The sequence below is a fragment of the Dipodomys spectabilis genome, unplaced genomic scaffold (genome assembly GCF_019054845.1).
Source record: "Dipodomys spectabilis isolate Male_0828 unplaced genomic scaffold, ASM1905484v1 ptg000054l, whole genome shotgun sequence".
Lineage (NCBI taxonomy): Eukaryota > Metazoa > Chordata > Mammalia > Rodentia > Heteromyidae > Dipodomys > Dipodomys spectabilis.
In genome coordinates, this window is record NW_024870731.1 from 24019336 (window position 1) to 24046067 (window position 26732).

General features: G+C 47.3%; 1 protein-coding gene across 3 annotated transcripts in view; it reads left to right on the plus strand.

Annotated features, from left to right (window-relative positions):
- The window catches only part of Ptprg (protein tyrosine phosphatase receptor type G), a 689215-nt gene that overhangs the window by 594087 nt on the left and 68396 nt on the right, over positions 1 to 26732 (plus strand). For 2 of the 3 annotated variants that reach the window (XM_042679699.1, XM_042679701.1), the window contains exons 12-13: positions 1938 to 2724; positions 17398 to 17530. In XM_042679699.1, coding sequence (XP_042535633.1) covers positions 1938 to 2724; positions 17398 to 17530 — 920 coding nt within the window. The remainder of the gene's footprint in view (positions 1 to 1937; positions 2725 to 17397; positions 17531 to 26732) is intronic. The other variant, XM_042679700.1, reaches the window with a different exon arrangement.

The following is a 26732-nucleotide window of genomic DNA, read 5'->3' on the forward strand; positions in this document are numbered from 1 at the left end:
AATCTCCTGAGTTTTTATTTATTTATGAACTCTGGGATCAAAGAGTACAAGAACACAAAAGTAATCCAAACTTTCCTTTTGGCATAAGCCAAAATCCAGATTTTCACCTACCCAAAAGTTCCATGATTTTCCAATTTCTGGATCCTGGACTCAAATGTCAGTTTTCTCTGTCCTAGTGCAGGTACTGATCATAATATTAATCCTAGTATAGATGGTAATAACAGTAGCCTAAAACTCATTAAGCACTTTGAAGTCTTTAGACAGACTATTTCATTTCTTTCTTTAAATAACCCACAGAATTGGTGGTACTGTTATTCCCATTGGCCACATGAGAAAACCAAAGTGTCCAGTATCAGCCTAATTGCAAGTTCAAGCCTAGGCTGTCTGCCTTGTTTATACCATGTAACTTAATTATATTGGGCATTTGATTTTCACTAACCGGTTTCAGAATTCAACTTGGCCTACACGAACATCTTTAAGCTACAAAGCCTTCCATGTAAAATTTGGTGATGAAGTTGCAATCCCTAAATTATTTGGGTGATTGTTTTAAATGGTATAAAAGATGGAATCTTAGATCTATAGACTAGTCTATAAGAACTTGTCAGAATAACACTTGTTCCTGGGTCCCAGTGGCTCACATCTGTAATCCTAGCTTCTTAGGAAACTGAGATCTGAGGGTCAGCCAGCCCACAAAAACAAATTCAAGAGATTCTTATCTCTAGTTGACCAGGAAAAAAGCCAGAAGTGAAGCTGTGGCTCAAGTGGTGTAGAGTACCAGCCTTGAATGGAAAAGCTAAAGGACAGTGCAAAGGCCCTGAGTTCAAGCCCCAGTAGGACACAGAAAAAATCAAAATAAAGAACAACATTTCTTTTTTTGGGGGGGGAGAGGGTCTGGTCGTGGGGCCTGAACTCTGGGTCTGGGCGCTGTCCCTAAGTTCTTCAGCTCAAGGCTAGCGCTCTACCACTTGAGCCACAGCGCCACTTCCGGCTTTTTTCTTTTTGCTTATGTGGTGCTGAGGAATGGAACCCAGGGCCTCAGGCATACAAGGCAAGCGCTCTACCACTGAGCCACCTTCCCAGCCCAAAGAACAACATTTCTTAAGACTGACCCAGGAAACTTGTTGGGCCCTGGTTTGAAATGGTGGGCGGAAGGAGGCCGCCAGTAGCTCTGCCTCTACACCTTCCTAACCCCTACCACTGCTGAGCCTTAGTTTCCTCTCCTGTAAAATGGTGATGATCATGCCTGCCTCCAGGATAGCAGGGAAAGTTCCAGCACACTTGTGTTAGGCAGGACTGCTGTGAGTATTGTTGATCATCTGCAATGGCACAGACTTTGCTCTGGATAAACTTGAGACTCTGAAAGACACAGTGGCTGGAGAAAAGTGCCGGATGGAAGCTAGTTACCAGAGCTTGTGCATAGTGTGGCTCCTGCTTCTCACTTGGCCGCTGCAGAGCTGGGCTGGCCACTGTCCATCTCCATGCAGGTGGTAAGGGTTGAATCAATCCCAGACTTCAGAGCTAGTTACTCACCAGCAGTTCTTTTGGTTGCCATAAAAGTTGGGGTCCCTGGCTTCTCATCATTACCCCCCAAGAATAGTAGGCTAGCTGATGTTGCTGATTTAGTACTTTGAGCCAAATGTAATGCTACTTACTTTTTGCCACTTGGATCATCCCAAGCAGTATCCGTGAAAGGCTAGTGTTGGAGGCCCTGGTACAATTCTTAGTACACATCTAGAGGAATTCTAAAAGAACCATTAGCAGGAAAGTTGCTCATCGTGGACCAGCCATGGTCAGCTTCCCAGGCTCTGTTCAGCACCCTCACAGGATGGAGGAAGAAAAGTCTGAGGTTTTCCAAAGCAGGACATCTTAGGAAATTACTGATCACCACTGTGTGCTGTCTCCTTCTGCCTCTTCTCCTCCCTCTGCTCACCTTACAGCCCACGGCGTCTCCTGCCTCTTCGGCCGACATGGCCCCCATCAGCTCCGGGTCATCTACTTGGACATCCTCGGGCATCCCTTTCTCCTTCGTTTCCATGGCAACAGGCATGGGCCCCTCCTCCAGCGGCAGCCAAGCCACCGTGGCCTCTGTGGTCACCAGCACCCTCCTGGCCGGCCTGGGGTTCGGTGGGGGCGGCATCTCCTCCTTCCCCAGTACCGTGTGGCCTACGCGTCTCCCCACGGCCCCCGCGGCCACCAAGCAGGCGGGGAGGCCGGTCCTGGCCACCACCGAGGCCTTGGCCTCGTCGGGTCCCGATGGAGATTCAGCCCCCGCCAAGGACAGCGAGGGCACAGAGGAAGGAGAGAAGGACGAGAAGAGCGAGAGTGAGGACGGGGAGCGGGAGCACGAGGAGGAGGGGGAGAAGGACTCCGAGAAGAAGGAGAAGAGCGGCAGGGTGAGCCACGCTGCCGGGCAGCCCAACCAGACAGCGCCCACCCCGGCCCCCTCCGCCCCCAACAGGACTGCCCAGGAGGACGGTCATCAGACTATACCGGGGCGCAGGCTGGAGCACCCAGCCACCCCCACCCTGCAGCCCGGAGAAGCGAGGAACACCACCCCAGGCCTGGACTCGGATGAGGTCCCTTCCACCCACGTGCCTCCCACAGCCACAGAGGAAGAGTCTACAGGGAGTGACCCCAGGAGTGACCCCAACGTGCCATCTAGAAGACCCGCGTCCCGAGGGGACAGATTCTCTGAGGATAGCAAGTTTATCACTGTCAATCCAGGTGAGTCCTGGCTTGCTATGTGAGGGGTACCTTATCAGGCCTCTGTTGGGGGCAGGTGGGTCGCTCATTCTTGGATTGTATATCCTGGATGTAACCAGGGCTGGTGGATGTGTTTGTCTATACTGCAGTGTCTCCAGATTTTTATCCTAACAAGAACCAACAGACCACACGTCTCCCGATGTTATCTTAGTGACCTACTGGCTAATCTCTTGCCCTAAGATCAGAATAATTCCAAAGTCTTCACCTAGCAATAATAAAAATGAGTCCGGAGGGCATCAGTCCTGAGTAGTTTACTCCTGAAGAGGCTTTTGTCATTTATTGCACACACCTGGTTTAGCGTGGATTGGTGGTTGTTTTTGTGCATGCTGATCCCGGGGCTGGTCCTTTAGTATTTTTGCTCAAGGCTGGCACTCTGCCACTTGAGCCATAGCTCCATTTCTAGCTCTTGGCTGCTTCCTTGGAGATAACGAATCTGAGGGACTTTTCTTTCCTGGCTGGCTTCAAATTGTGATCCTCAGATCTCAGCCTCCTGAGTAGCAAGGATTATAGGAGTGAGCCATCAGTGTCCACCCAGTGGCTTGGGTTTTGTTCTAGGCCTTGGACTGGATGTTCTACCTGGCAGCCTGGTACTGCCTCTTTCGGTAAAGGGGAAGACGCAGATAACTGGCCACAGCTGTCCCAAGGGCCTACCAGGGAGTTAGGTAGCTGGGGCATTGGAGAGCAAGCTACTTTAATACCAGTTATCTGGTAAACTAGAAAGCTAACATAAGCTTTTGGGATTTGGGGGGGGGAGGGATGGGGGGAAGGATACTGTTGGTTGGAAGCACTGGTTTGAATTCAGAGCCCCTACCTACCACCTGAACTGGGCCTCCAGCCCTTTTCACTTCAGCTAGTTTTAGAAGAAGATCTATTTTGCCCTAGGGCTGGCCTCGGACCACACTCCTCCTAACTACACCCCCAGGATCATTGTGACAACAGACATGGAGCACCATGCACAAACTTGTTGGTTGAGACTGGTCTCCATAACTTCTTTTCCCTAGTGAGACTTGAACCCCATGCTCCCAATCTCCACCTCTTGAGTTGTGGGGATTACAGATGTGCCCTACCACATTGAGCCGCCTTCACTCTAAAAAGTTTTCTTTAATTATGAAACGATGATACGGGGAATGAGAGAATGATGTCCAAGACAATAATGGGGAGGCCAGGACTTCATTCAAGAGAGCCATTCTGGAGGAATGAATGGCTCCTGTCCGGAGAGAACAGGTATAGCCCTAAGGAATGTGGCCCTGTCTCCCAGAGCTTCCATTGGCTAATTGACAAAAGCAGGGCGGGGCTGGTATGGTCTCACTTTTTGAAATCTTCCTTACCCCATACCAGTAGCACACTCTGACCTTAATGAGCTGCCCTGATCTCCTCTACTGGGAAACTCTGAAGCACTGTGGGGTTGTTATTGTTGTCAAGGGTTTTCTTAATAAGGAATTCTTCATTTTGCCAGACTACAAGATGTTTAGCAACAATTTTTTTTTTTTTTTTTGCATCTAAGCTGTTGTGGAAGATTTTTTTTTTCTTTTTTTTCTTTTTTAAAAAAAAGGCAGCTGGTAAATATTTATTTGCTTTTGCACTTGTAAACATTAAAATTCATCTAAAGCTGAGATCTCGTATGTTAAGATACAACTTAGAATAAATTTTCATGTGTTGAATTGACTTTGCGTCGTAAAGCTGGTATGAACTAATTTCTCGAAGGAGGGTCTCCTGTGGCTATTGCTCAGTTTGTTACAGTTTTGGGGAAAGATGCCCAGGAGCCTTCTGTGAAACTGGGTGAAAGGAATATGGAATCCCCCCAAAATATTCCAGTCGGAATAGAACATTCTGTCTCCAGGGATTGCTGTGGAAAAGGTGAATTTCTTAGCATGTGAAGCAATCTCAGGACTCAGAAGCAGACACTAGACTGGCACAAGTCAGCACAGGACTGGATACTGGGAAGAGGACATAGATGAAGATAGACTTCGTTCTCCTGGATATGGAAGTGGAGGAGCTTGAGAAGATTCCAGAAACAAATGCATGACTAAGTTAGTTGCGAGAGTCAGGGAGGGGGCAGTGTAGTGTGAGACCAATGGAAGAACATAGCAGGCTGCAGGAGCTGCAGATCTAAAGATGCCAGGTGCAGGGATGTATTTGAAGGCATAAGAAAGCCTTGAAGAGAGGGGCGGGGGAGGAAAGAATGGGGTCAAGTGAGTGACACTCAGAGAAGCATGAGGTTTTGTGTTGTGGCAGTACTAGGCATGAACTCAGGGTAACTGGGGATACCAATCTCTTGGAGTTGTCTACCCAGGTTGGCTTCAAACCACAATCCTCAGATTTCAGCCTCTTGAGGATTACACGTGTGAGCCACCAATGCCCAGCTTGGATGAGGTTGATTCTTCTTGAGATGAAAAACCGATGTCAGAATTCAGCTCAGGGGGAGGTTAGTGGCCTCTGTGTGCAGATTATACAGGAGAAACAGGAATGGAGACAGGAAGGCCTGTTTGGAGACAGTGCCCATGTAGTCATTATGTGTGTGACCATTGTGTGTGATGGTCTCCAAAGAGAAATGATGGACTTAGACTTGATTTTCAAGTTTGTGTGGTTCTTCCTCTGCACCAGGAACTGTGGCCAGAACTGTATTCTCACCATTGTGCCAAATCTTTATTTGTCCAGACTCTGAAAATCCAGGTAGAAAGAGAACAGGGCCCAGTGTTTAAAAGGCTTGAAGAGGGACCAGATTCCAGATCCTGGCAGGTTGTAGAAATGGGTTTCTGCCAGTGGAGTCAGATTCTGGATTCTGAGAAAAGGGGAGAAGAAAAACTCCTTTGAGCCAGGTGCCAGAGGCTCACGCCTTTAATCCTAGCTACTCAGGAGGCTGAGATCTGAGGATCTGGGTTCAAAGCCAGCCTGGGCATGAAAGTCCGTGAGACCCTTATCTCCAACTAACCACCAGAAAATTGGAAGTGGCTCTGTGGCTCAAGTGGTAGAGCGCTAGCCTTGAGCTAAAGAGCTGAGGGACAGTGCCCAGGCCCAGAGTACAAGGCCGATGAACGACAAAAAAAAAAAAAGAAAAGAAAAGAAGAAAAAGAAACAAGAAAAGCCTCCTTTGGACATCAGAGCACACCCACAGCCTTCCAGAAGTGGCTTTTGGAATCAGATCAGTTTGCTCAGCTCAGTCCCTCCATCACTGTGGAGTGGAGCGGACCATAGCCCCTTAGTGCAGGAAGTGATGTAGATGAATGGAATTTCCTTTCTTGTGACAAGAAGGGCTGGTGGAAGCAAAACTCAGGTGACACAGAGTTCACAGTGGCACATCTGAGGAGACCTCCCCCCCCCCCAAAAAAAGGTCTTTCTAGCATTCATCCAAGGATGTTAGAGAGCAGGCTAACTTGAGTCTCCTGATGGCTGCATTAATGATCGCCCGTGGGACCCCATCAATCCAAGCCTCTCCAGCCTTGGGGCTTGAACTCAAGGTCTTTCTCTAAGTTTCTTTTGCTCAAGGCTAGCGCTCTATCACGTGAGTCACACACAACTCAACTTCCAGACTCTTTGAGTGATTACATGGAGATCGGAGTCTCTCGGAATTTTTAGCCTGGGCTTGTTTTGAACTGCGATCTTCAGATCTCAGCCTCCTGAGTAGCTTCTCTGCCACCTTTAGCCAAATGGCCGAGTCTACATTTTCCCAAAGCCACAGAAGAGCTTCCTTGGAATTGCAGGCAATGTGCATTTTTTTGCTTATTTATTCTGGGGTGTGTGTGTGTGTGTGTGTGTGTGTGTGTGTGTGGGTGTGTGTGTGTGTGTGTGTGTGTGTGTGTGTGTGTGTGTGTTGGTAATGGGGCTTGATCTCAAGGCCACTTGCTCTCACTTGGTTTTTTCACTCAAGGTTGGTGTCCTACCACTTGAGCTACAGCTCCACTTCTGGCTTTTTGGTGGTCAGTTGGAGATAGAATCTCATGGACTTTTCTTCCCAGGCTGGCTTCAAACCATGATCCTCAGCTCTCAGCCTCCTGAGTAGCTAAGATCACAGGCGTGAGCCACCAGCTCCCAGCAGAGGAAGTCTTCATTTGAAAGAGATTATGGGATTGTTTCCCTCCCCCTCAAAGCTTCATTGCACATGTTTTCAGCTGTGGCCACCACAGTTCTCATTCGCATCTGCTCCCTGCAGCCGTACAAAGCAACCACGGATCACACCTAACCCAGAGGATAGACAGGTGAAGCAGGGAACTTTGCTTACAAAGGCAGGTCTGATTTGTTTCACAGTCTATCACTCAAAAGTCTTTGGATCAATATTTGCTTGTATCTGTTCCACGTGTATTTTTTTTCAAATTCAGTGAAAAAGAATTATCTGAAGAAAAATTTCTAAAAAGCGATCATTTTTGGGGGGTGGGGGTGGTCATGGGGCTTGAACTCTGGGCTTGGGCGCTATCCCTGCGCTCTTCCCCTCAAGGCAAGCGCTCTACCGCTTGAGCCACGGCGCCACTTCCAGTTTTCTAGTGGTTTATTGGAGATAAGAGTCTCATGGACTTTCCTGCCCCAGCTGGCTTTGAACCGAGATCCTCAGATCTCAGCCTTCTGAGTAGCTAGGATGACAGGTGTGAGCCACCGGTGCCGGCTGAATAATGCTAATGTTTAAAGTGACAAAGCATGTTAAGTTTTGAGCAGTATCTCTAAGAGGCTTGTCTTACCACCCTCTCTGTCCTGAGCTTGCTCTTCCTTTGCTATTTGATAACATTGTTTTAAGGAGTGATTTCAATATCTCCTGGGAGAGAAGAAGAGAACTTTCCTATCAGAGAAGTGGCAAGCTCACACACAGAAATCGCATAGTTCATGTCGGTGAAGGAAAGGGACCAGGCATTGAACACTAGGGGGTGGTAGTGAGGACTAGAGAAAGCTGGAGAGCATGTGTCCTTTCTCAAGAGGAGCAGGGAGAGACTGGCAGTGTTCAGCCTCTCTGGGAGTGGTGATTCCTACATTGACCACTGCCTGGGAGCCTGTCCTGGGACTGGACACTTCCTCCGGCCAAAGCCTCTTTGAGCATCTCTTCAGCACCCAGCCATCAGCTGAATGTGAGCTATATGGCAACCTGGCATGTGGTCCTTCCTCCAGAGCCTCAGCTGAAGGAGAAGGCAGATGCTAAGCCAGTTGCTACAGTAATATGTTCTTGGGAGGTAGGGGAAGAAGGAGGGTTTCAGTATGTCCCTGGCCAAAACATTTCAGAGTGCACAGTCTACAAACACAGCCTCGAGTTCTGGCATTGTCTGGTTTTGTTTTCTTAAGTAAGGGAAACTTTTTTTTTCAAATGGAAACTTGCACAGAATTCTAGGGTATGAACCCTCACGCGCTCACTCACTGCAAGCTCAGCCCTGGGCCGGCCCCTAGCAGCTGACAGCCTACAGCCAGATCTCACCATAGCCTGTCGGGTGGCCCACAAGCTACAAGTGGACTGACTAGGGTTGTTTGTCTGCTTTGAGCTAGAACAGAGCCACCCCTACTCCTCTGGTGGAAAGCCAAAGGCACCTCTTTGGAACCCTCAAGCTCTATGGAACCCAACTTTAAAAGATTTATCTGTTGAAATAACGACGACATTCTTGGTTCACATGTGTTCCATGCAGACAGAGAAGTGTAAGCCACTTGCCCTACAGCACCCCTTGAGGGCCATGATGGTATGGTTGCCATCCGGTGAGGAAGAAAGCAGGGCCCAGGATGATCTCTTGACTCCATGGTACCTGGGAAGGGCCCTTCCCCAGCCTTGAACTCCCTTTGTGCTATGGTACTAATCCTACAATGAGTAACCCAGATGGTTGCAGATGAAATATTAATTATTAAGTGAACTTCTGTTGTATATTCCTAGGGACTGAGCTCAGGGCCTGGGCTCTATCCCCGTGCTTTTAAACTCATGGCAACCTCCCTGGTACTTGAGCCACAACTGGCTTTTTGGTGGTTAACTGGAGATAAGAGTCTCATGGACTTTATTGCCCAGGCCGGCTTTGAACCTCCATCCTCAGTTCTCAGCCTCCTGAGTAGCTAGGATTACAAGCATGAGCCAGTGGCGCCTGACTTTAAGTGAATGTTTTAATGTGTGCTTCTAAAACCCTACCAGGTTTCCACTTACACAGGGGTACTCTTATCAACAGCAATTTTGACCTTTCCCACGAGGCAAAATTGGGAAGCATCTGGAAACATTGTGCTTGTCACACAGGGACAGGTTGTTCCTGATTTCTGGCCTGATTTCAGAACTCTGGGCTGCCCATTTCCCCAATACCCACTTTGGGTAAAAGTGCTTACCCAGCCACTAAATGTGGTTGGATATCCTTCTTCAAAGTATCTGGATCCTGGGAAGTATCTGTCAATGTTTCCCTTCTCCCAGCGCCCCCAGCCTTAGAACTATGACATTGTTCATCCTAGAACCCTTCTAAGGAGACTGCAGTCAGGAATTTAGGTTGTAGGGACTGGTTTCTTTGACATAAGGTAATGAATGGCATTTGTCCCCAACTAATTTGAGAATCGCATGATGTTACAAGAAAGTGGCTATGGGGGGGGGGGGTAGTGTTATAAGATAGGACTGGTTATATTTATGAGATTGGGAATTGAATTAGGAATTGCTATATGGCAGAGTGTCACTCTCTCAGTCTGATGAAGCAGGCCTGAGCACTGGGGAAGAGCCTTGTTCACTAATACCAGCAGAGGCAAACAGTGCTCTCATTTGACTCATGTGGGCTCACAGAACACAGCACCGGGCCTGTCCTGTCACAGTAGAATGTGTGTATCTGGAACCAACACATTGTCCCTTTGCCACAGTGGCTCAGATACCCTCAGGGCTCCAGGAAGAAAAAAAAAAAAAGGAATATCTTGTAGCCCTATTTAAAAAAAAGAAAAAGTTGTCCAGTCACTTCCCACTTGGCAGAATGCCTCTATTTTAAACATGTAAAAAAGTAATAAAAATGTGAAGAAATGAGCCGGGTGCTGGTGGCTCATGCTTGTAATCCTAACTCCAGGAGGCTGAGATGCGAGGATCATGTTTCAAAGTCTCAAAGTCCCTGTGAGACTCTTATCTCCAATTAACCACCAGAAAACAGGAAGTGGTTCTGTGGCTCAAAGTGGTAGAGCACTAGCCTTGAGCAAAAAAGCTCAGGGACAGCAGCCAGGCCTTGAGTTTCAGGCCAAAAATAAATTAATAATAATAATAATAAGTGAAAAAAATGGGACCCTTTTTTTGTGTGTTGCTTAGTGAAACCATCAAAGTGCATAGTTCCTACAAGACACAGTGCGACTGTCCCTAAAAAAACTTGAAAATGCAATGCCCATAGGATCTAGCCATTCTACTGCGGAGTAATACATCCAAAAGAGGTTTTGAAGGGATATTTTCACACTGTTTACAGCTGCATTAATCACACACATCAAGGGATAGAGGCAACTCTTGTTCATTCATGGATGAGTAGATAAACAAACTGGAATATTACCTAGTTGTGTGTGTGTGTGTGCGCACGCGCACGTGCGCTCACATCCATCCAGGTTGCAGTTTGAACTCAGGGCCTGGTGCTTGCTAAGCATGCAGCCACATCCCTAGCTCTTTTGTCTTTAGTTCTTTTTCACATGGGGATCTCACTTTTAAAACTAAGCCATTCTGGACTGAAGTCCTCTTGATATTTCTCACATAGCTGTAATGACAAGCATCTACCACCGTGCTCAGCCTTTTTTTTTTTTTTTTAATTGATTGAGGTGGGGATCTTTTGAATTTTTTGCCTGCGCTGGACTCCAACCATAATCCTCCCCATTTCTGCTTCCCTAGTAGCCGGAATGACTAACGTGAGTCACCACATTGCACATTATCATCCAGTCTTAAAAACAAATGTGGTACGTTGTGGATGAACCTTGAGGACATTATCCTAAGTGAAATAAACCAGTGACAAGAAGACGAAAGCCTTGTGATTCCACTTGTAAGAACCTAGGTTAGTCATAACTCAGAAAACAGGAAGTAGAAGAGTGGTTGTCAGAAGCAATAAACAGGATAATAAAAAGCTATGTTTGATGGTGACCGAGTTTTAATTTTATAAGATGAAAAAGTTCTGCTGTTTGATTGCACAACAGGATAAATATACTTAGCATTATGAAACTATCGAAATAGGTAGGATGGTACATTTCCTGTGTTTCTTAAAATTAGAATTGGAAAAAACGCAGCCACCCTCATTTTTTTTTAACATGGGTAGTTTGTGTGTGTGTGTGTGTGTGTGTGTGTGTGTGTGCGTGTGCATCTGTGTATGCCTGTGTATGTGTGTTTGTGTATGTGTGTACTACCAGCACGGGTGCTTGAACTCAGGGCTTACACGCTATCCCTTAGCTTTTTTGTTTTTCTCAAGGCTAGCATTCTACTACTTCAGCCACAGCTCCACTTCTAGCTTTTTGATGGGTAATTGAACTCACACAGGCTTTGGACCATGATCCTCAGATCTCAGCCTCCTGAGCAGCAAGGATTACAGGCGTGAAACACTTCTGCCTGGCAGCAAGTATGTTTTTAATGAGGATGTTACTCAGAACCCAGGTGGCATTGCCCCAGAGGGGGGCAGCCTGTCCATTTGAACATACAGATGATGGTGCTTCTCTCTATCTCGCTGTGGAAGCTAGGACCATGCTTTGTCCACTCCCCGCAGTGTCCTTACAGATCCAAGCTAGTTTTAGTCCTAAAAGCATAAAGGTTCTTGTCCGGGAGCTGGAGCTGAGCCCTGATTTGGGGGTTGGGTGGGGAAGGAAGCATTTGAGTTGGGTCTGTCCATGTATGGCTGCCTGTAACATTTATAGTACATTGTACTCCGTTTTTATTTGCTTCTACTGGGATAAGAGCCAAGCCAGTAAAAGGCAAACAGCATTAATTCAGTGATGACATATGCCACTGAAAACTGTTTTTCTTTTCTTTTTTTTTTTTATTTTTTTAAAAAGCAGAATGGAGTCACTTTATTCTGATTGTGCTGGATGCAGAGCTGAGATGAATTCTGGGAGCAGATAGCTAAGGGTCTCCTAGATTTCTTCTTCTGCATTAGTCTGGAGAGCCTCGTCTCCAGTCTCATGCTCCCGGATTCACTTGGAAGCCGTTTTCTGCAGAAGGCATGCTCTCTGAGCTTGGATCCCTCCTCGTTGTAGGCCACAGAACCTGCCTGGTGCCTGACTCTCAGGAGCAGCTTTGTCAGCATGCTACCCGGCCCACTGCCCCCCCCCCCCATGCCCTGCAATCACACCCCTTCTAGAAACTCTTAATAATTTTGTTTAATTTTTGTGTGTTGTGTGTGTGTTGTGTTTTGTTTGTTGTGCTAGTCCTGGAGCTTGAACTCAAGGCCTTGAGCTCTCACATGGCTTTTTTTTGCTCACATCTGGGGTTTCGCCATCTTGAACCACACCTCCAAGTCTGGCTTCTTGCTATTTAATTGGAAGTAAAAGTCTCACAGATTGTCTTAAAACTCAGCTCCTCAGATCTCAGCCTCCTTTGTAGCTAGGATTACTGGTGTGAGCCACCAACACCCAGCTTGAAACTCTCAATAATGTTTGAATGAGAGGCCCCACTGATTCTATTTGCATTTGGCCCTGTAAATTGCTATCATTTACAACCTCTTTGCATAGATTATCTCATTTAATCCTCATGGCTCCCTGGAGAGGGGGATATTAACATGTATCTCCTTTTGATAGAGGACAGACATGTGGCTCAGTGATGAGCATTCATTTGCTCAAAAGCCACAAGAGACAAGTCAGAGCTTGTACCCAGGTCTGCCTGATTCTGATGTTCAAGACATCAGAATTACACTGCCTTCGTTGATGCAGAAGGTTTTCAACCCTCATTTTGCCTGCCACAGTGTAAGTTACCCATATGCAAGTTACTGCATAATAACAATAGTACATGGAAAATTCTAGAAGCAAACAGTTGTAAATTGTGCACCATTCTGAGTAGCCTGAAGAAACTTGACAGAGTCTTGCTTCATCCTACTCAACTCTGTTTTCACATAGGATGCATGGCACTCTTTCTTAGCTACTAATAGCTATCTTCGTTATCAGATTGGCTGTCCCTGGTACCTGGTCCCTATTGTCTTAAACTACCCTCAGTTTACTTCATAAGGGTCCCACAGCAGAGTGGTGATGCTAGCAATTCTTGTATGCCTAAAAGAAGCCCTGAAGTGCTTCCTTTATGTGAAAAGACTTAAGAAAATCATACGTTGGGTTTGTTAAGGAGCAGTAAGATATGTTGAGAGAGATCACATTCACATAGCTCTCACCCTAACGTGCTATTAACATGTGCTGTCTTTCACTATTAGTTATGGTTATTCTCGTACCACTCCTACTTTCTGCATGAAGCTTTCTCATAAGCAGTGCATAGGAGAAAGCAATCTAGAAGGCTTGGTACTGTCTGTGGCATCAGGTATCCCCTGGGGGTCCTCGGATGGATTCCAGAAATCATGGGGCTTCTCTAGCGTTCCCTGGTCTCTGGGTGTCTTGGCCTGGGGAAGGTTCCTTGAGATGTAGAGGTGCGGACAGTGCAGGGTTCTGTGTGTCCTTAGTAGTTCCTGGCAGCTTGCTCCACAGATATAGCCAGCAGTAGGACAGGTGTCTTGCAGAAGGATGGCAGGAATGGGGGGGGTCTTGTCTCAGGAAAGACTGTGAGGCTGCAGCTTCTTTGCGGCAGGGCCACAGTCAGCAGCCCCTGTGCCCACGCCCGCATCCGAGGTGCCGTGTGGCTGTGACTCATGCATTCAGGTACGACAGGGAGGAGGAGTCAGAATCAGCGGACACCCGTCCCGGCACCATCTGCCTGGTGTGCCGTGCTGCGATGTTGGTGGGGAAGAGAGTCCGGATGGTGGTGATGGTGACGAGGATTATGCTTCTGCAGATGGCGGCGTTGACAGTCACAACAGCTAACGTTAGCCAGGTCCTGCCGAGTGCCAGCAACACTCTCCGAGTGTTGGACATGTACTAATTTAATCCTCACACCACCACCATCACAATAACAGTCCACAACATTATCCGCGTTGACAGAGGAGGAAACTGAGGCACAGAGAAGGTGGTTCCCTTACCAGACTTGTACAGCCAGTAAGAAGCAGAGCTTTCTTCCTGTTCTGCTGAAGGCCAGATGGAAATCCACCCTGCTGTAGTTAGGAACAGTTTGTACTTGGGTGTCCTGTCCACAAGAAGCAGCAAGCAGCACAACATAATGACGATGACTGTATTTACTCACTTCTAAGCATCCTACACATAATTTCTCAGTGAATGTGCCTAACCCTCCTATAAAGTAGCCTTTTTTTCATCCCATTGTAAACCAGATTGGTTTTTAAGTGACTGGTTAAAGGTCACACAGGAAGCAGCAGACGTGAGATTTGAACCTGTGATCTTAACTACTCCACCCTCCAGAGATAACACAAACTGAGGGCATAAGGAGACCTCACAGAGAAGATAGCTCCAGAACCAGGAGCAGGGTCCTAGAAGAGCTCCCAGGGGGCAGAGGAGAAGGGCATTTCTGGTAGTGAGAACAGGGCAAAGGCAAAGAGGGGGCAGATGGGTGTGGTTAGAAGATAATGGGAGAGGATGCCAATCAAGGATGCTAGGACTTGGCTGTGCAGGGACTCAGGACCGTAGGCCAAGAGGGGCTCCTCAGGTTAGTGACGAGACTTCAGGTCACCTGGAGATAGAATCCAGTTCTAGGACCCTAAGTGCCATGATGACAGAGGCATGATGTGAACTTGAAAATGAAATCGACATCCTCATGCCCCACGTGCAAATCAGTAGTTACTCATATGTCTATTCTTCATGGAAAAGGCCTCAGCAAATGCGACTATCTACCAGGCTAGGAATCTGGCTGTGGTGGGCAGCGATTCTCTCCGTTTCTTCGTGTTGTAAGGTGTTGGCTGCAACTTGAGATCTCCAGACATTGCCTTTGAGGGCGGAGGATTTTCAATGGTGGTCCCCATCCTTCCCCCTCCCCAAAACAGGACCCCAGAGCCCCGTATGGTATGATGAAATGACTCTGAATGGTACATCCAGAGTCTAGCCCAGCTCTGAACCTGGTTCCCTTATGAATTTGAGACCCTCACCCTGCCCAGACCTCCTTTCTGTCCCCCAGCAACACTGACATGTCCATGCTAATAGCTACAATCTTGTCTGGATCCTGGATCTCTCCCTGGGAGAACTTGGAACAACTCAGCCTTGCAGAGGAGGAGGGAGGGCTCTTCCAGAGCTGTCCATGTAATTTCAGGAATAAATACAGTGCTAATTTCCCTCACAACAAGATCATTTTTCTGCCCCCAAGAAGGCCTGGAAAGTCTGCAGTAGTCTTACAGGATTTCAGATGGGAGAAGTACCCTGCAGCCGATACTTCCCATAACGGGTTAGAAATGCAAGCAGAAGGCATTATTGGGACCAAGAAACCTTTGCGAGGGTTTAGGACAGAAGAGAAGGATTTGCATCCTGCCTCCCATCTCTGCCTGCCACAATCCCACAGGCAAGAATCCTTTTCTGTATGGAGTGGCAGAGAAATAAGACACTGGGGGAGCCCCCTAGCACCTGAGGCCTTCCCAGGGTAAATACTGAGTTAATTGGACACGTGACCTGTCTATCAGGCCTCCTGACATTGTTTTCTTTTCATTAACAGTACCTGCAGGTCTTTGAGATGCCCCCTCCCCCCATCCACCAGATAATTGCCTGGCTGAGCTGACCCCTGATGGGGCTTCATAAATTCATTCTCATTTGCAACTCTGGTTCCTCACAAGGACTTCACAGTCAAAACACTCTATGTCTGATGTCTGTCTCCCTCTTGTTTCAGCCACTATTACCATAGCTTAGATCTGAAACCACTTCCCCCCTAATTCAGCCTCCCAGGCTCTAGCTGATCTGGATTCTAATTTTCCCTCTTGGTCATGTATCTCTTGTGGTCATATTTTCGCCTGGCTGACTCTCCTTCATCCTTCAGATCTTCCCTGAGTGCTTCCCAGTGCTTCCCAGTAACCTGTATTTGCATGCTGACTGCCCCTGGGGGAGGGGGGGGCTGCTTCTTCTCCTTTAAATGACTCCTCCCCCATGTGCAGAGAATTGCTTCTGTCTGAGGCGTGGCTCCCTCCCCATCCTGTAGCCCTGTGTCTGGCACACAGTAGGACCAGCTGGTATATCCATGCAAGGTAAAATGGGCCCCAGAGAAATGAGCTGGCACAGCCAGGAAGGCTACAGTAAGATGATCTGTAGTGGTTTTGAATCAGTGTGTTTATCCTGCTTGGCTCTGTGTGTTTACCTGTAAGTTGAAGATAATAAGGCCCCACCTGTCCCAGCGGCCTGTGCCTAAACAAAGGTGTTGGGTGGAAAGTCCCTGAGAGGAAACCCAGTAAAACCCACCAGAACACACCTCCTCGCAGCTCCGGAGCCTTGCCTCTTTAAATATCTCTCAAGGCCAATTATGTCTTTCTGCTCAGCCCACCTTCCCTCCCTGGGAAACGCAGCCTGATTAGCCCTGCATTTAGTCCATCCTGCAGAGGGGCACTGGGCTGGCAGTGTGCTGGCCTCATTTTCACAGAGCAGGTGGAATCCTTGCCCAGCACAAACCAGCTGCAGCCGGCTTCTGATGGTTCAAGCCATCCCTCTGCGTTCTCACCTCCTGTCTCCACTCCCCCTCACTTTCGTACACCTGTGCTGTTCTCCAGCCGCCTAGTCTGGCGTCTGAGCTCCATTGGAGCCACCTGGCCATTTTCCGGTGCCTGGCCCACAATTCAAGAGAGACTAGGATCTCGTGCTGAGGCTCCTGGGGGGCTGGAGCGGCGGAGAAAAGCAGATGCCTGGGTAAGACGTCTTGGCTAAGGAGAAAATCCTGAACCCATTGGCCGACTTGCCTTGTTTAACAGCAAGTGTGTGGCTGGCTACTTAGAGCTGAGTGAGTGTGACTTCCTGTCTTCGCTGGTGTGGGAGCTTTTGGGAGGATCAAGGGTAGGTTCTGGGCTCCTGGGAGCTGGAACTTTCACGGAGCCAGGCGGAGGAAGCCTGTGAGCAGAAGGGATGGGTGCAGACACCAGGGTGAGAGTATCATTGCCCTGGTCCCACACCCACCCACCGCCGGCTAGCCCAGCTGGAGCTCCACCCTTGAATGGCTGTCCCACCCTGACCCTGTCCAACAGAGCAGGGTGGAGTCACTGTGGGAGGACAATGGGTGGGAAGACAGCAAGAACCCATGGCCACTTGGTCCAGACTGGCTTTCCTTAGACCTCTCCAGAAACCCAGGGCACTCTTCCTGTGGACATTCTCCCTCTCCGAGCACTGAGTCCCATTGTCTCAGTGCGTCCAGAGTTGGATGGGTTGGGAGTGTCTGTGGAGTCAGGTAGGTCATCTTCCTCCTGCCTAGCTCTTGTTACAAACATTTACAAACTTCATCAGCAAATCCATCCTACTGGCCAGTAGAAATTGCCACCCGCAGAGGAGGCTGTATTCGGCTTTGGACAGAGCAGGACATAAAAGGACTGCAGCCTTCCCTTCCTGCCCCACCCCTCACCCCTACTCCTCCAGGACAGCCCAGGGTGAGCAGCTGAGTTCACGGGAAACCACACAGAATGGGGTGGAGCGCCACATCATGCTGGGCCCCCCCCAGGCGCTCTCCCTGCCCTGCCTTGGTGGTCTAACTGGGATGGTTTCTCTTGGCAGCAGAGAAGAACACCTCTGGAATGATAAGCCGGCCCTCTCCAGGGAGGATGGAGTGGATCATCCCTCTGATTGTGGTATCAGCCTTGACCTTCGTGTGCCTCGTCCTTCTCATTGCTGTGCTAGTGTACTGGAGGTGAGTGACGGGAGGAGCTCCCACAGGGTGGGGGGGGGGGCGGGGATGAGCGGGTGGGGGGGCACGCTGGCCAGGTGTTGCTCACCCATGAAAACTGAGCCAGCTGAGAGCTAGTGACAAGATCTTATCTCTGGAAGATGACACAGGCTAAAACATTTACCTTTGAGGTGCAAGCTTCCAGGATTTAAGTACCAAAGAGGTTTTGCCTGAAAAGCAGGGGGAGATCCAAGTTGAAGATTTCAGCTGTTTGCTGGATTCACATCCCATTTCCAATTTTAGTTTGTGAGCCTGCCAAGTGAGTTGCTAAGTTCCAGAGCATTTCCTGGTTCTCTGAGACCACATACCACTTGGCTGTAGCCACTGAGTAAGTCCTCTTCACCTTCATGCTGTTTTTATAGCCTTTTGCTGAAGATTAAATGGGAAAGTAAGGATCCAGTTCGTGTATAATGTCATATTTAATACTGGTGATATAAAAGTGGCAAGTGGTAAGCCTCCCTTCTGTGATGATTGTCCCGATGGTGCCCACCGTGTCCCACCAGGGCCATTCCCGCTGCCTGAGTCTCTGTCGATATTCTGTGTTTTCTTAGCTAGACCCTCTCAGCCGTTCACCTGAGAAAGCCAGGCTGGCCACTTGACAGGCCTGGCTGCTTGCCCCTCCCAGACCAAAGTCTAACAAGCGTCACCAGGGAGAAACAGGTGTTGTCCTTTGATCCCTCCCTCCCTCCCTCCTTCCCTCCCTACTTTGCATTCCTTCAATTAAGGTTGAGAACCTGCCACTTGGATAGGCACCTGTAATACAAAGGTGAGCAACACAACGATTCCAGTTCTCATCGAGCCTCCAGTTAGTGGAGGATCCAGGCCAATAAACAATTAAGATGTAAGTCCTGAGAAGATACTGTGTGTCATCGAGAAAAGAAAATCTGGGAAGAATAGGAACATAACAGTTTCATGTTCAGACTGGCGATGGAAAAATCTAAGCGGGGCAATGACAGATGAACAGGCCTCCATGAGGGAATCAGATGGGCTCCATCTCAGCCTAACCCCATGCTCCTCCAGGCAGAGGGAAGATCAAAGGCACCTGGGTGAGCGGCTGGCATGTTGCCGTGATGTAAGTGGCAAGAGCATGAGTCGAGAGGCAGAGTAGAAGAGGGTCAGGCTATGGTCAGCCTTGAGGGCCTTCGATGGCACGTTACCTGTGGCTATGACACCCACTGGGTTTGGTACAGAAGAGTGACATGATGAGACTTGATGACCTGGTTGCTGTGCAGAGATTGAAGCAGGGCAGGTGAGAGACCGGCAAAGGAAACGGATGCAGCAAAGCAACGGGAGAGCCGGTGATGGCAGGGTTGGTCCTAAGGCAGGGGGCAGGCATCAGTTGCCTGGAGATGGAGTTCAAAGGTGAGATTCACAGAATGTACAGGCAGGTCTCCTTCCCGTGTGTCCTGGGGTCTAGGGACTAGAACCTGGGCCAACAAAAGGCACCATCTCAGGCTTCCCCAGGTGTCTGATTGTAATGATAGGGCTGTCACTGCTGCTGACCAGGAGGGGATGAACTACCTCCCTGCCTTCCCTTTTCCAGGCAGATACTGAGCTGGAGCTCACTGGTCAATGGAGATTTCTAATGCAAGTTAAAATGATTGTGGGAAATTAACAGGGACTCTTGTCTCTACTTGTGACTGGGATCTTTTTAGTCTCTAAGTCTTTGTCCCACATTCTTTTGCCAGACTACAGACACTATTTAGCCATCCCAGCATCAAGACACACTTTCTAATGCCAGATATGGTGACTCATAACTATAATCCCAGCACTGAAGAGGCTGAGGTGAGAGGATCTCAAATTCAAGGCCAGCCTGGGCTACATAGCCTGTCTCCGAGTGAAAACAACCACAGAAGAAACATCATAACCAAGTAGTTCTGACAAAAACCTCAGGACTGTTTCTCAGGCTCACCACTGTCATTTGCCCATCTGTGAAAAGACACCACAGAACCCTAGAAGGACCACATAGTCGAGCAGACACAGATGTCACACAGCTAAAAACAAAGTGTTTACTGCCCACGTATTGTAGAAGAGAGTTGTGCCCCTAGTAAAGACAGCTTTTTAAACCCTACCAATCACTCAAGATGTGTGGCCTTCTTTCTACCTTGAGGAAATGACAACTGTTTATTGTTTCTGAAAAAGACCAAATGGAAAGTGTGTTAATCACCCCATGCCTAACATAATTTTATAATAGTGTATGTGTATATTCTAAAACTTGGTTTCACTCAGTAGATTTGAGTTGTTGTTGTTTTTTTTTAACCAAATTCTCAGTGCCAATAGCACAGAGATGAGGGCTAAAAAGAAAATCCTTACGGAGCAAAGCAAATAAAATTGAATTAGTTTTAGGATGGATGAGTTGGCTAAGCAGGAGAACAGCCTAGAGGGGACAAGGGCCCTTTTTTCTGTCCAACTTTTTTTTTTCCTTTTTATTAACGTGAAAGAAGGAAGCACTAGAGAGCTCCCAGAGAGAATTGGCAAGTACAGCGGAGACGTGTGTGTCCTTTGGCAGTGAGGGTTTGAAGCTAGAACAGCAGTGTTCTCTTGCCTTTTGAGACACAGTAAGAGTGGGTGATTGGCAAACGGACTTGACATAAGTAGAGCATGAGGCAGATCAAACCCTCCTTCCTGATCGTGCCTTTGATGCAGGCTTCGCAGACACCCACAGATCGGCCCAGTTCCTCATGGCAGCACAACCATCACCATCGAGAAGGGACCCTTCCTAGCTCGTATTCTGGGTTCTGATTGCATTCACTGGGAGTTGTTGACACTGCCACTTAGTGGATTCATGAAGAAGTAGAGAAGCAAACCCAGGATTCCTGAACCATCCCTCCACCCGTGACTCATGGCACATGATGCTATAGGACTTGTTGGTGTTCAGTGGGTGGGTCTATCTCGGGAGCCAGGCATTGTAGCAAGCATTTGGGTGGCACAATTTCACCTGGTTCTTACCAGTATGTATGGTAGGCCTCGTGCCTGGACCTTCCCTTTGATGAGAAAGGAGAAAGGGAATTAGTATTTGTTACATTCCTATTGTGCAGATCAGGCGTAGGTACTGGGAGGGTCAGAGCCCTGTTATATTGTGCTAACAAAAAAAATAATCTCCTTTCAAGCTGCTTTAACACAAGAGGAGGAAAATTGTGTTGATCCCGGAACTGCAAGTTTTAAGAGCATAATGCCTGGTTGGACCAGAGAATGGAACAAGGATTTGAGGGCTTGGTTGGTGTGGTCTGCCTGTGTTTCCCCCACTGGAATCTCTCCATGTGATCTCTCTTAGGCAGCCTGCTAACTCTTTCCATGTAGTTAACTTCTGGCCCATGTTAATCTTTTGTCTCTACTGCCCAGTAACAGGGATTTTTTTGTTTTTCTTCTCAAAGAGTTCTCATTAAGACCCAAGGTCGTGTCCATTATGATTGACATAGGTCAGTTGTCCATCCTCAGAGTCTTCTGGTATCCAGAGGATGGAATGCCATAAAAACTATAAACTAAAAGCTGGATGTGGAGGTGGTGGGGGGTGTATATTTTCCTCTAAGGACCATCCAGGCTCAGAAAGGCTATGAGTCTAGATGGTTCAGCTTCATGTTCTGTTATGTATGGCATGATGAAGTTTATACTGTCATGTGGCATGGACCATTTACAGCTTCCTACTGTCCCTGCCTTGCATTAGTGGATGAGATGATTCAAGGATGCAGTCTCTTGCCCTCACCATCCATCGGCAGAATGGGCAAGCACATATATAATAGAGTATGCAGAGTGGATGGAGACGGATAAGTCCCAAGTTGGGCTTCCATATAGCCTGGGAGGGAAGTTGAGGTCCGCGCCCTGTAGGATCTCATATCCAGGCAGCTGTGAGTCAGGAGAGGAGGGCTTGAGGATGAGTCTGGAGAGAGTAAATATGCCTGCTGCAGGCACATGCGTTTAGCTTGGACCACGGGAACAGTGTGTGGGAAGGGAATGTCAGATCAGGAAGGCATTGGGTGCTACCTGAAAGGGTGTGTGCCTTGCCCTGAGGATGAACGCAAGGCATTGAAGGAGCTGGTGATACAGGAGGGCAAGGTCCAAGAAAGGAGATGCTGTTAGCAGGTAAGTAGAAGCAGGGGTCAGAGCCTGGATTGGGAGCCAGGCTCTAGCAGACCCACCACCCCTGTGGCTAGAAACACCAACATTTTTGTTGGTTGGTTTGTTGGTCGGTCGTGGGACCTAAGTGCTGTCTGTGAGCTCTTATGCTCAAGGCTGACGCTCTGCCATTTTGAGTCACAGCCCCACTTCTGATTTTTCCGGTGGTTAATTGGAGAGAAGGGTCTCATGGACTTTTCCTGCCTAGGTTGTGATCCGCTCGGGTGATACATGTGAGCTGCCAGTGCCCAGTTCAGAACACAAGCATTCTTACCAGGAGTCTTTGCATACAAATACACATCTAATGTAGCCACAGATAGGCAATGTATTAGTGGTATTGAAATTGCATAGGACTGAGCAATTAGAAAAATCGTTATCTGCAAAGGGGTATTATATGAAGTCCCAATGAAGTGCCAAGTACAGAAGCACTGCTTTAGGTTAGGGGTAGGGGTAGGAATCCTCCCCCAGCCTCAGTTTCCTGATCTACAGGAAATGTGCCCCAGATCTCTTGGGAACCTTCACTTCAGTGTAAATTGTAGGAAATGCTTGTCTCAGTGACAGTTGGATGGTAAAAATGAAAATGGTTGTTGAGTTACATTCGCTCTGACTTTATTTCTGGGTATGTACCTGAAAGGAATGGTTTTATAACATGAGATACACAAAGCCTTGCACTGGTGGCTCATCCCAGTAATCCCAGCTACTCGGGAGGCTGAGATCTGAAGATTATGGTTCAGAACCAGCCAGAGCAAGAGTCCATGAGGCTCTTAGCTCCAATTAAATAGAAAAAGCCAAAAGTGAAGTGTGACTGATGTGATAGAGTGCCAGCCAGCCTTGCCCAGAAAACGCTCAGGGATAGTGCCCAGGCCCTGAGTTCAAGCCCTAGAACTTACACACACACAAAATTATATGAACAGGTTTAGGTAAATGCCACTCCTTAGATTCATAGTCACGTTGTACAGGTGTATACAATTTCCTATCTGCCTGTGGCATAACACAGTATTCGTAAAGAACTTTTGGAATTTCCTTGTAGAGTTCCTTCTTTTGAAGCTCAGTTGTGCAGAGTATCCTAGAAATAGCTAAAAGACATCTGTTTAGGGCTAAATATAGTGTAAATGTAGGTTAACCAACTGAGCAGAACTACTTCAGGCTTAAATACAAAAAAACAAAAAAAGGCAAGAGTACTATAAAGTTAATGGAATTGGCTTGAATGGTGTTCCTAATGGGACTAAAGGCAATTAATTCCTGAGGGGGCTGTCCCTGAATAACCAGGTTCAAGACAAGACCCAACCCCAAGTCAAACAACTTGAACACCCAGTGGCCAGCCTTGTTCACGGAATAAGCTTCCGGAGCAGCTGCCCCAGACCAGTTGCCTGACAGACCGAAGTTTAGGTTCTCAGCCATGTGACATCTGACCGGGTCAGGGCAGTCCTCCACCACTGTGGCTCGTCTTTCTGGGAAACATATGCAGCAAGCAGAGAGAAAATGAGTAGGCAGGTGAAAACTTCCTTTCATTCCCTCCTGGCCACAGGTGGTCACAGAGCTGTAACAACAAAAGATAAGGTAACAGGGTGTGTGTGGGGGGCGGGGGGTGCATGGGAGTTTGGGAAACATTGCCACAAGTGCTCTTGAATATTCAGGCCCACTGGGATCATTGCATTCAGCACCTATTTCCTTTAAAAAGACACCTTTAAGCAACCGATCATTGTTATTTCAGATTTGACCCAAAGTAAAAATAATACAGGTACAGACCTCAAGACACCTGTTAGGTCAGAGATCTCGGTGTCAATCAAGCAACTATTAGAAACAGGTCACAATTTGGATCTAGAGGACAAAATTGACCTGCAGATTTATCTAGCTTACAAGATAGGATGCTATGTTACCACTTTGAGGGGGACCTGTAGAATTCTGTTTTGCAGAGAAAGAGAGAAGCTAGAATCTGTAATGATGCAGAAGCTGAAATGAAGCTAGGAAGGAATGCATGCAAAGTGGTTATAGACAAAAGCCAGAGTGGTAGGGCAGCTGATAAAAATAAAATCGGCTAACAGCTTCCGCTCGTCTCCTTTCCTAAACGGAGCTCTGATGGGTGCCTTATAAATATTGCAACCCCTAACTGCCAGGTTCAGAGCTCTTGAAGATGAGGGAGAAGAAATCAATTCAGTAGCTTTTGAAGTGGGCTGTTTCGGCCTTACTTGTCAAGACAGGAGCAACACATACCTTTTGAATGAAAGAGTCAGAAAGCAAATTCCTTTAGCTGCGACTCCCCAGCTTTACCAAGACAAGCTGTTTATATGCTTTAATGTTCCTGAAAAGACTTGAAGCAGCACAGCTGCTTCCACTCAGAGAAGAAGACACATTTTGGGAAGGTATTTTGGCTTTGCATAATTTGAGATCGATGTCGGGCTATAAGTCCCGTATACAACCAGTGTGCTCAGGTACGCTACTTGTTGAGTCTGGGCTCAGAAAGAATTTAGTTACAAAGAGCAAAGCAATTGTGTAGGCTTAAGATTATTGGTATTGCAAAAAAAAAATTCTAATTTTTTTCTTTGTGTGTGTGTGTGTGTGTGTGTGTGTGTTCGCGCCGGTACTGGGGTATGAAGTAAAGGCCTCATACATCTGCTTAGCATTTTCACTCAAGGCTTGGCACTCTACCACTGTAACTACATCTCCACTTCTGGCTTTTTGCTAGTTAACTGGAGATAAGACTCTCTTGTATTTGAATGCAATCCTCGGATGTCAGCCTCCTGTGTAACAAGGATTTCATCTGTGAGTAACCTGTGCCCGGCTCCTTCTGGAATTCTGAGGGACATTGAATACATCTTTCTCTGTGATGAACAAATTGTCCTCCTAGAAATAGCTTTGTTTATCTTTAGGCCTGGATAACCATGGCCCTTTTATTGAATTTTCTCCATCCCAGACATGTGTTCAGGAGGTTATATCTCAGGATATACTACTATAGTGCTATTTGTGTGGGGTGTATGTGTGTATGTGTATGTGTGTATGTATGTGGGTGAATGCCAGTCCTGGGGTTTGAACTCAGGGCCTGAACACTGGCTCTGTGTTTTTTTTTTTTTTTTTTCTCAAGGCTAAACCACTTGAGCCATAGCTCCCACTTTGACTTTTTTTTTTTTTAAGTGGGGGAATTCCTAATTAGAGATATGGGTCTCACTGAGTTTCCTGCCCAGGCTGGCTTTGAACCTAGATCCTCAGATCTCAGCTTCCTGAGTAGCTAGATAGGCATGAACCACTGGTGCTCATCAGTGCTCCTATTCATTATGCAAATCTGAAAACTCAGGCTGACGTGGTAGGAAGGTGGTACACACAAGTCACATTATTTGACTTCATATCCCAATGTCTTAGCCTTTCCATTCTTTCCTCTGATGACTGGGCAGTGTGCCTGGAGAGAAGTATATATTCCTGGCCCAGCTTACAATGGAAGTGCACCCTTTGCATGTCAAAAAGACACTGCAAGGAAGGAATTTGAACTGACTTCCTCACTGAAGTGCTCAACTGGCTTGAATCTGGTTGGTCAGATAGCAACTTCAAGAACCAACTATATCTTCAGGTATTCTGGAAGCTGGGCACACTGTCACTGTTCAGTTACATTTCCATTACTTTGCAATTTCTTTCCTTTCAATATTGATATTTGAACAAATAGGGGCATCTGTGTCCAAGCCAGCCTTGACCAAGATCCTTCTCTTGATGCTTTCCACGGAATGACAAGCATGTACCACTATGTCTAACTTTTACTAGTTAAGATGAGGTCTTGCAACCTTTTTTTTTTAAAAAAAAAAAACTGATCTAGAACCGTCTTCTGTCTATGTCAGCCTCTCCAGTAGCTAGAATTATCAGCATGAGCTACTCAGCTTACTTGGAAGAGATTTTGCTGTTGAATAGTATGGTGTGTTTGGTCTGCCTTAATCCCAAGTGATGAGTACTGGTTCCCTAGTTGACGGAGTATCTTGTTGATTGTAATAATTCCAGTCTGGGAAAGACTTCCCAGAAGGATAAAGCAGCTTCTCAGATTCAGATAAGTCCACAGATTCTGGATCAAAAGACTAGAAACTTTCTCCAGGGAAATTGTAACATTCCACTCAGGTTTGTTCGACTTTGATATTAGAAAGATTTTTTTGCTCTGATCCAGCAAATGTATGTCCCTCTTGAGCTCATAAGTCAGTCCGGTGGCAAATTCAGTCAGCACCAATGTAGCCTCTTGCACAAATAGAAAGAGGTCTTTCTTTTCCTCTGAGTTCTATCTCACAGACTTTCAGGGATTTTTGCCATGTGTTGGTGCCTCCTCATTAAGAATGCTGTTCGTGAAAACAAATGAGTTTTGTTGACATTGCAATGTTGGTTTTTTTTCTTCCCTGGATGTTCAGTGGGAGACAGAGTGTAATAAATATGAAGGGATGCAAACCGCAAATGTGTGGGGGATTTGTGTTGGCATGACGGGAGCTCAGGCAAACAGACAGATGCGTGTAGAAGTCGAGTGTGGGCACGTGGTAGCGCGCCACCCGAGCCCGAGCAATGACTGACCACATGTGCCTCTTGGGAATGTGGGTCCCCCTTGTATTCCCACCACTCAAAGTAGCTGCAAGCAGGTAGGTGCTGTCTCCACACCCCTTTGCCCTTGACGCTAACACTTCCCATACTAGCTGGCTGAGGATTCGCATTCCATGTTTGCCTCCCCTATCCCTCCACCAGCAAAGTCATCAAGGAGACCAGTGTGGTAAGAGGGACTTCTTCCAAACAAGGTGACCATGAAGGGACAGCAAAGGAGAAATACAACTAATAAAAACCCTCCAATAATAGTTGAATTAATATAAAGCACCTGTTGCTTTAAAAAAAGTGCTAGCGACAGAACCCAAGCTTACCCAATGCTAGATGATGAGCTACTGCCACATCCTCTCAGCCCTTTTTAAATGTTTGTGTTGAAATGATGGGTCTTGCTGAGTCTGGCCTTGGACTTATGATCCTCCGACCTCAGCCTCCCAAGAATCTGGTATTACAGGAGTGTATACCAACCATACCCAATACATGGGGTATCATTTAATTC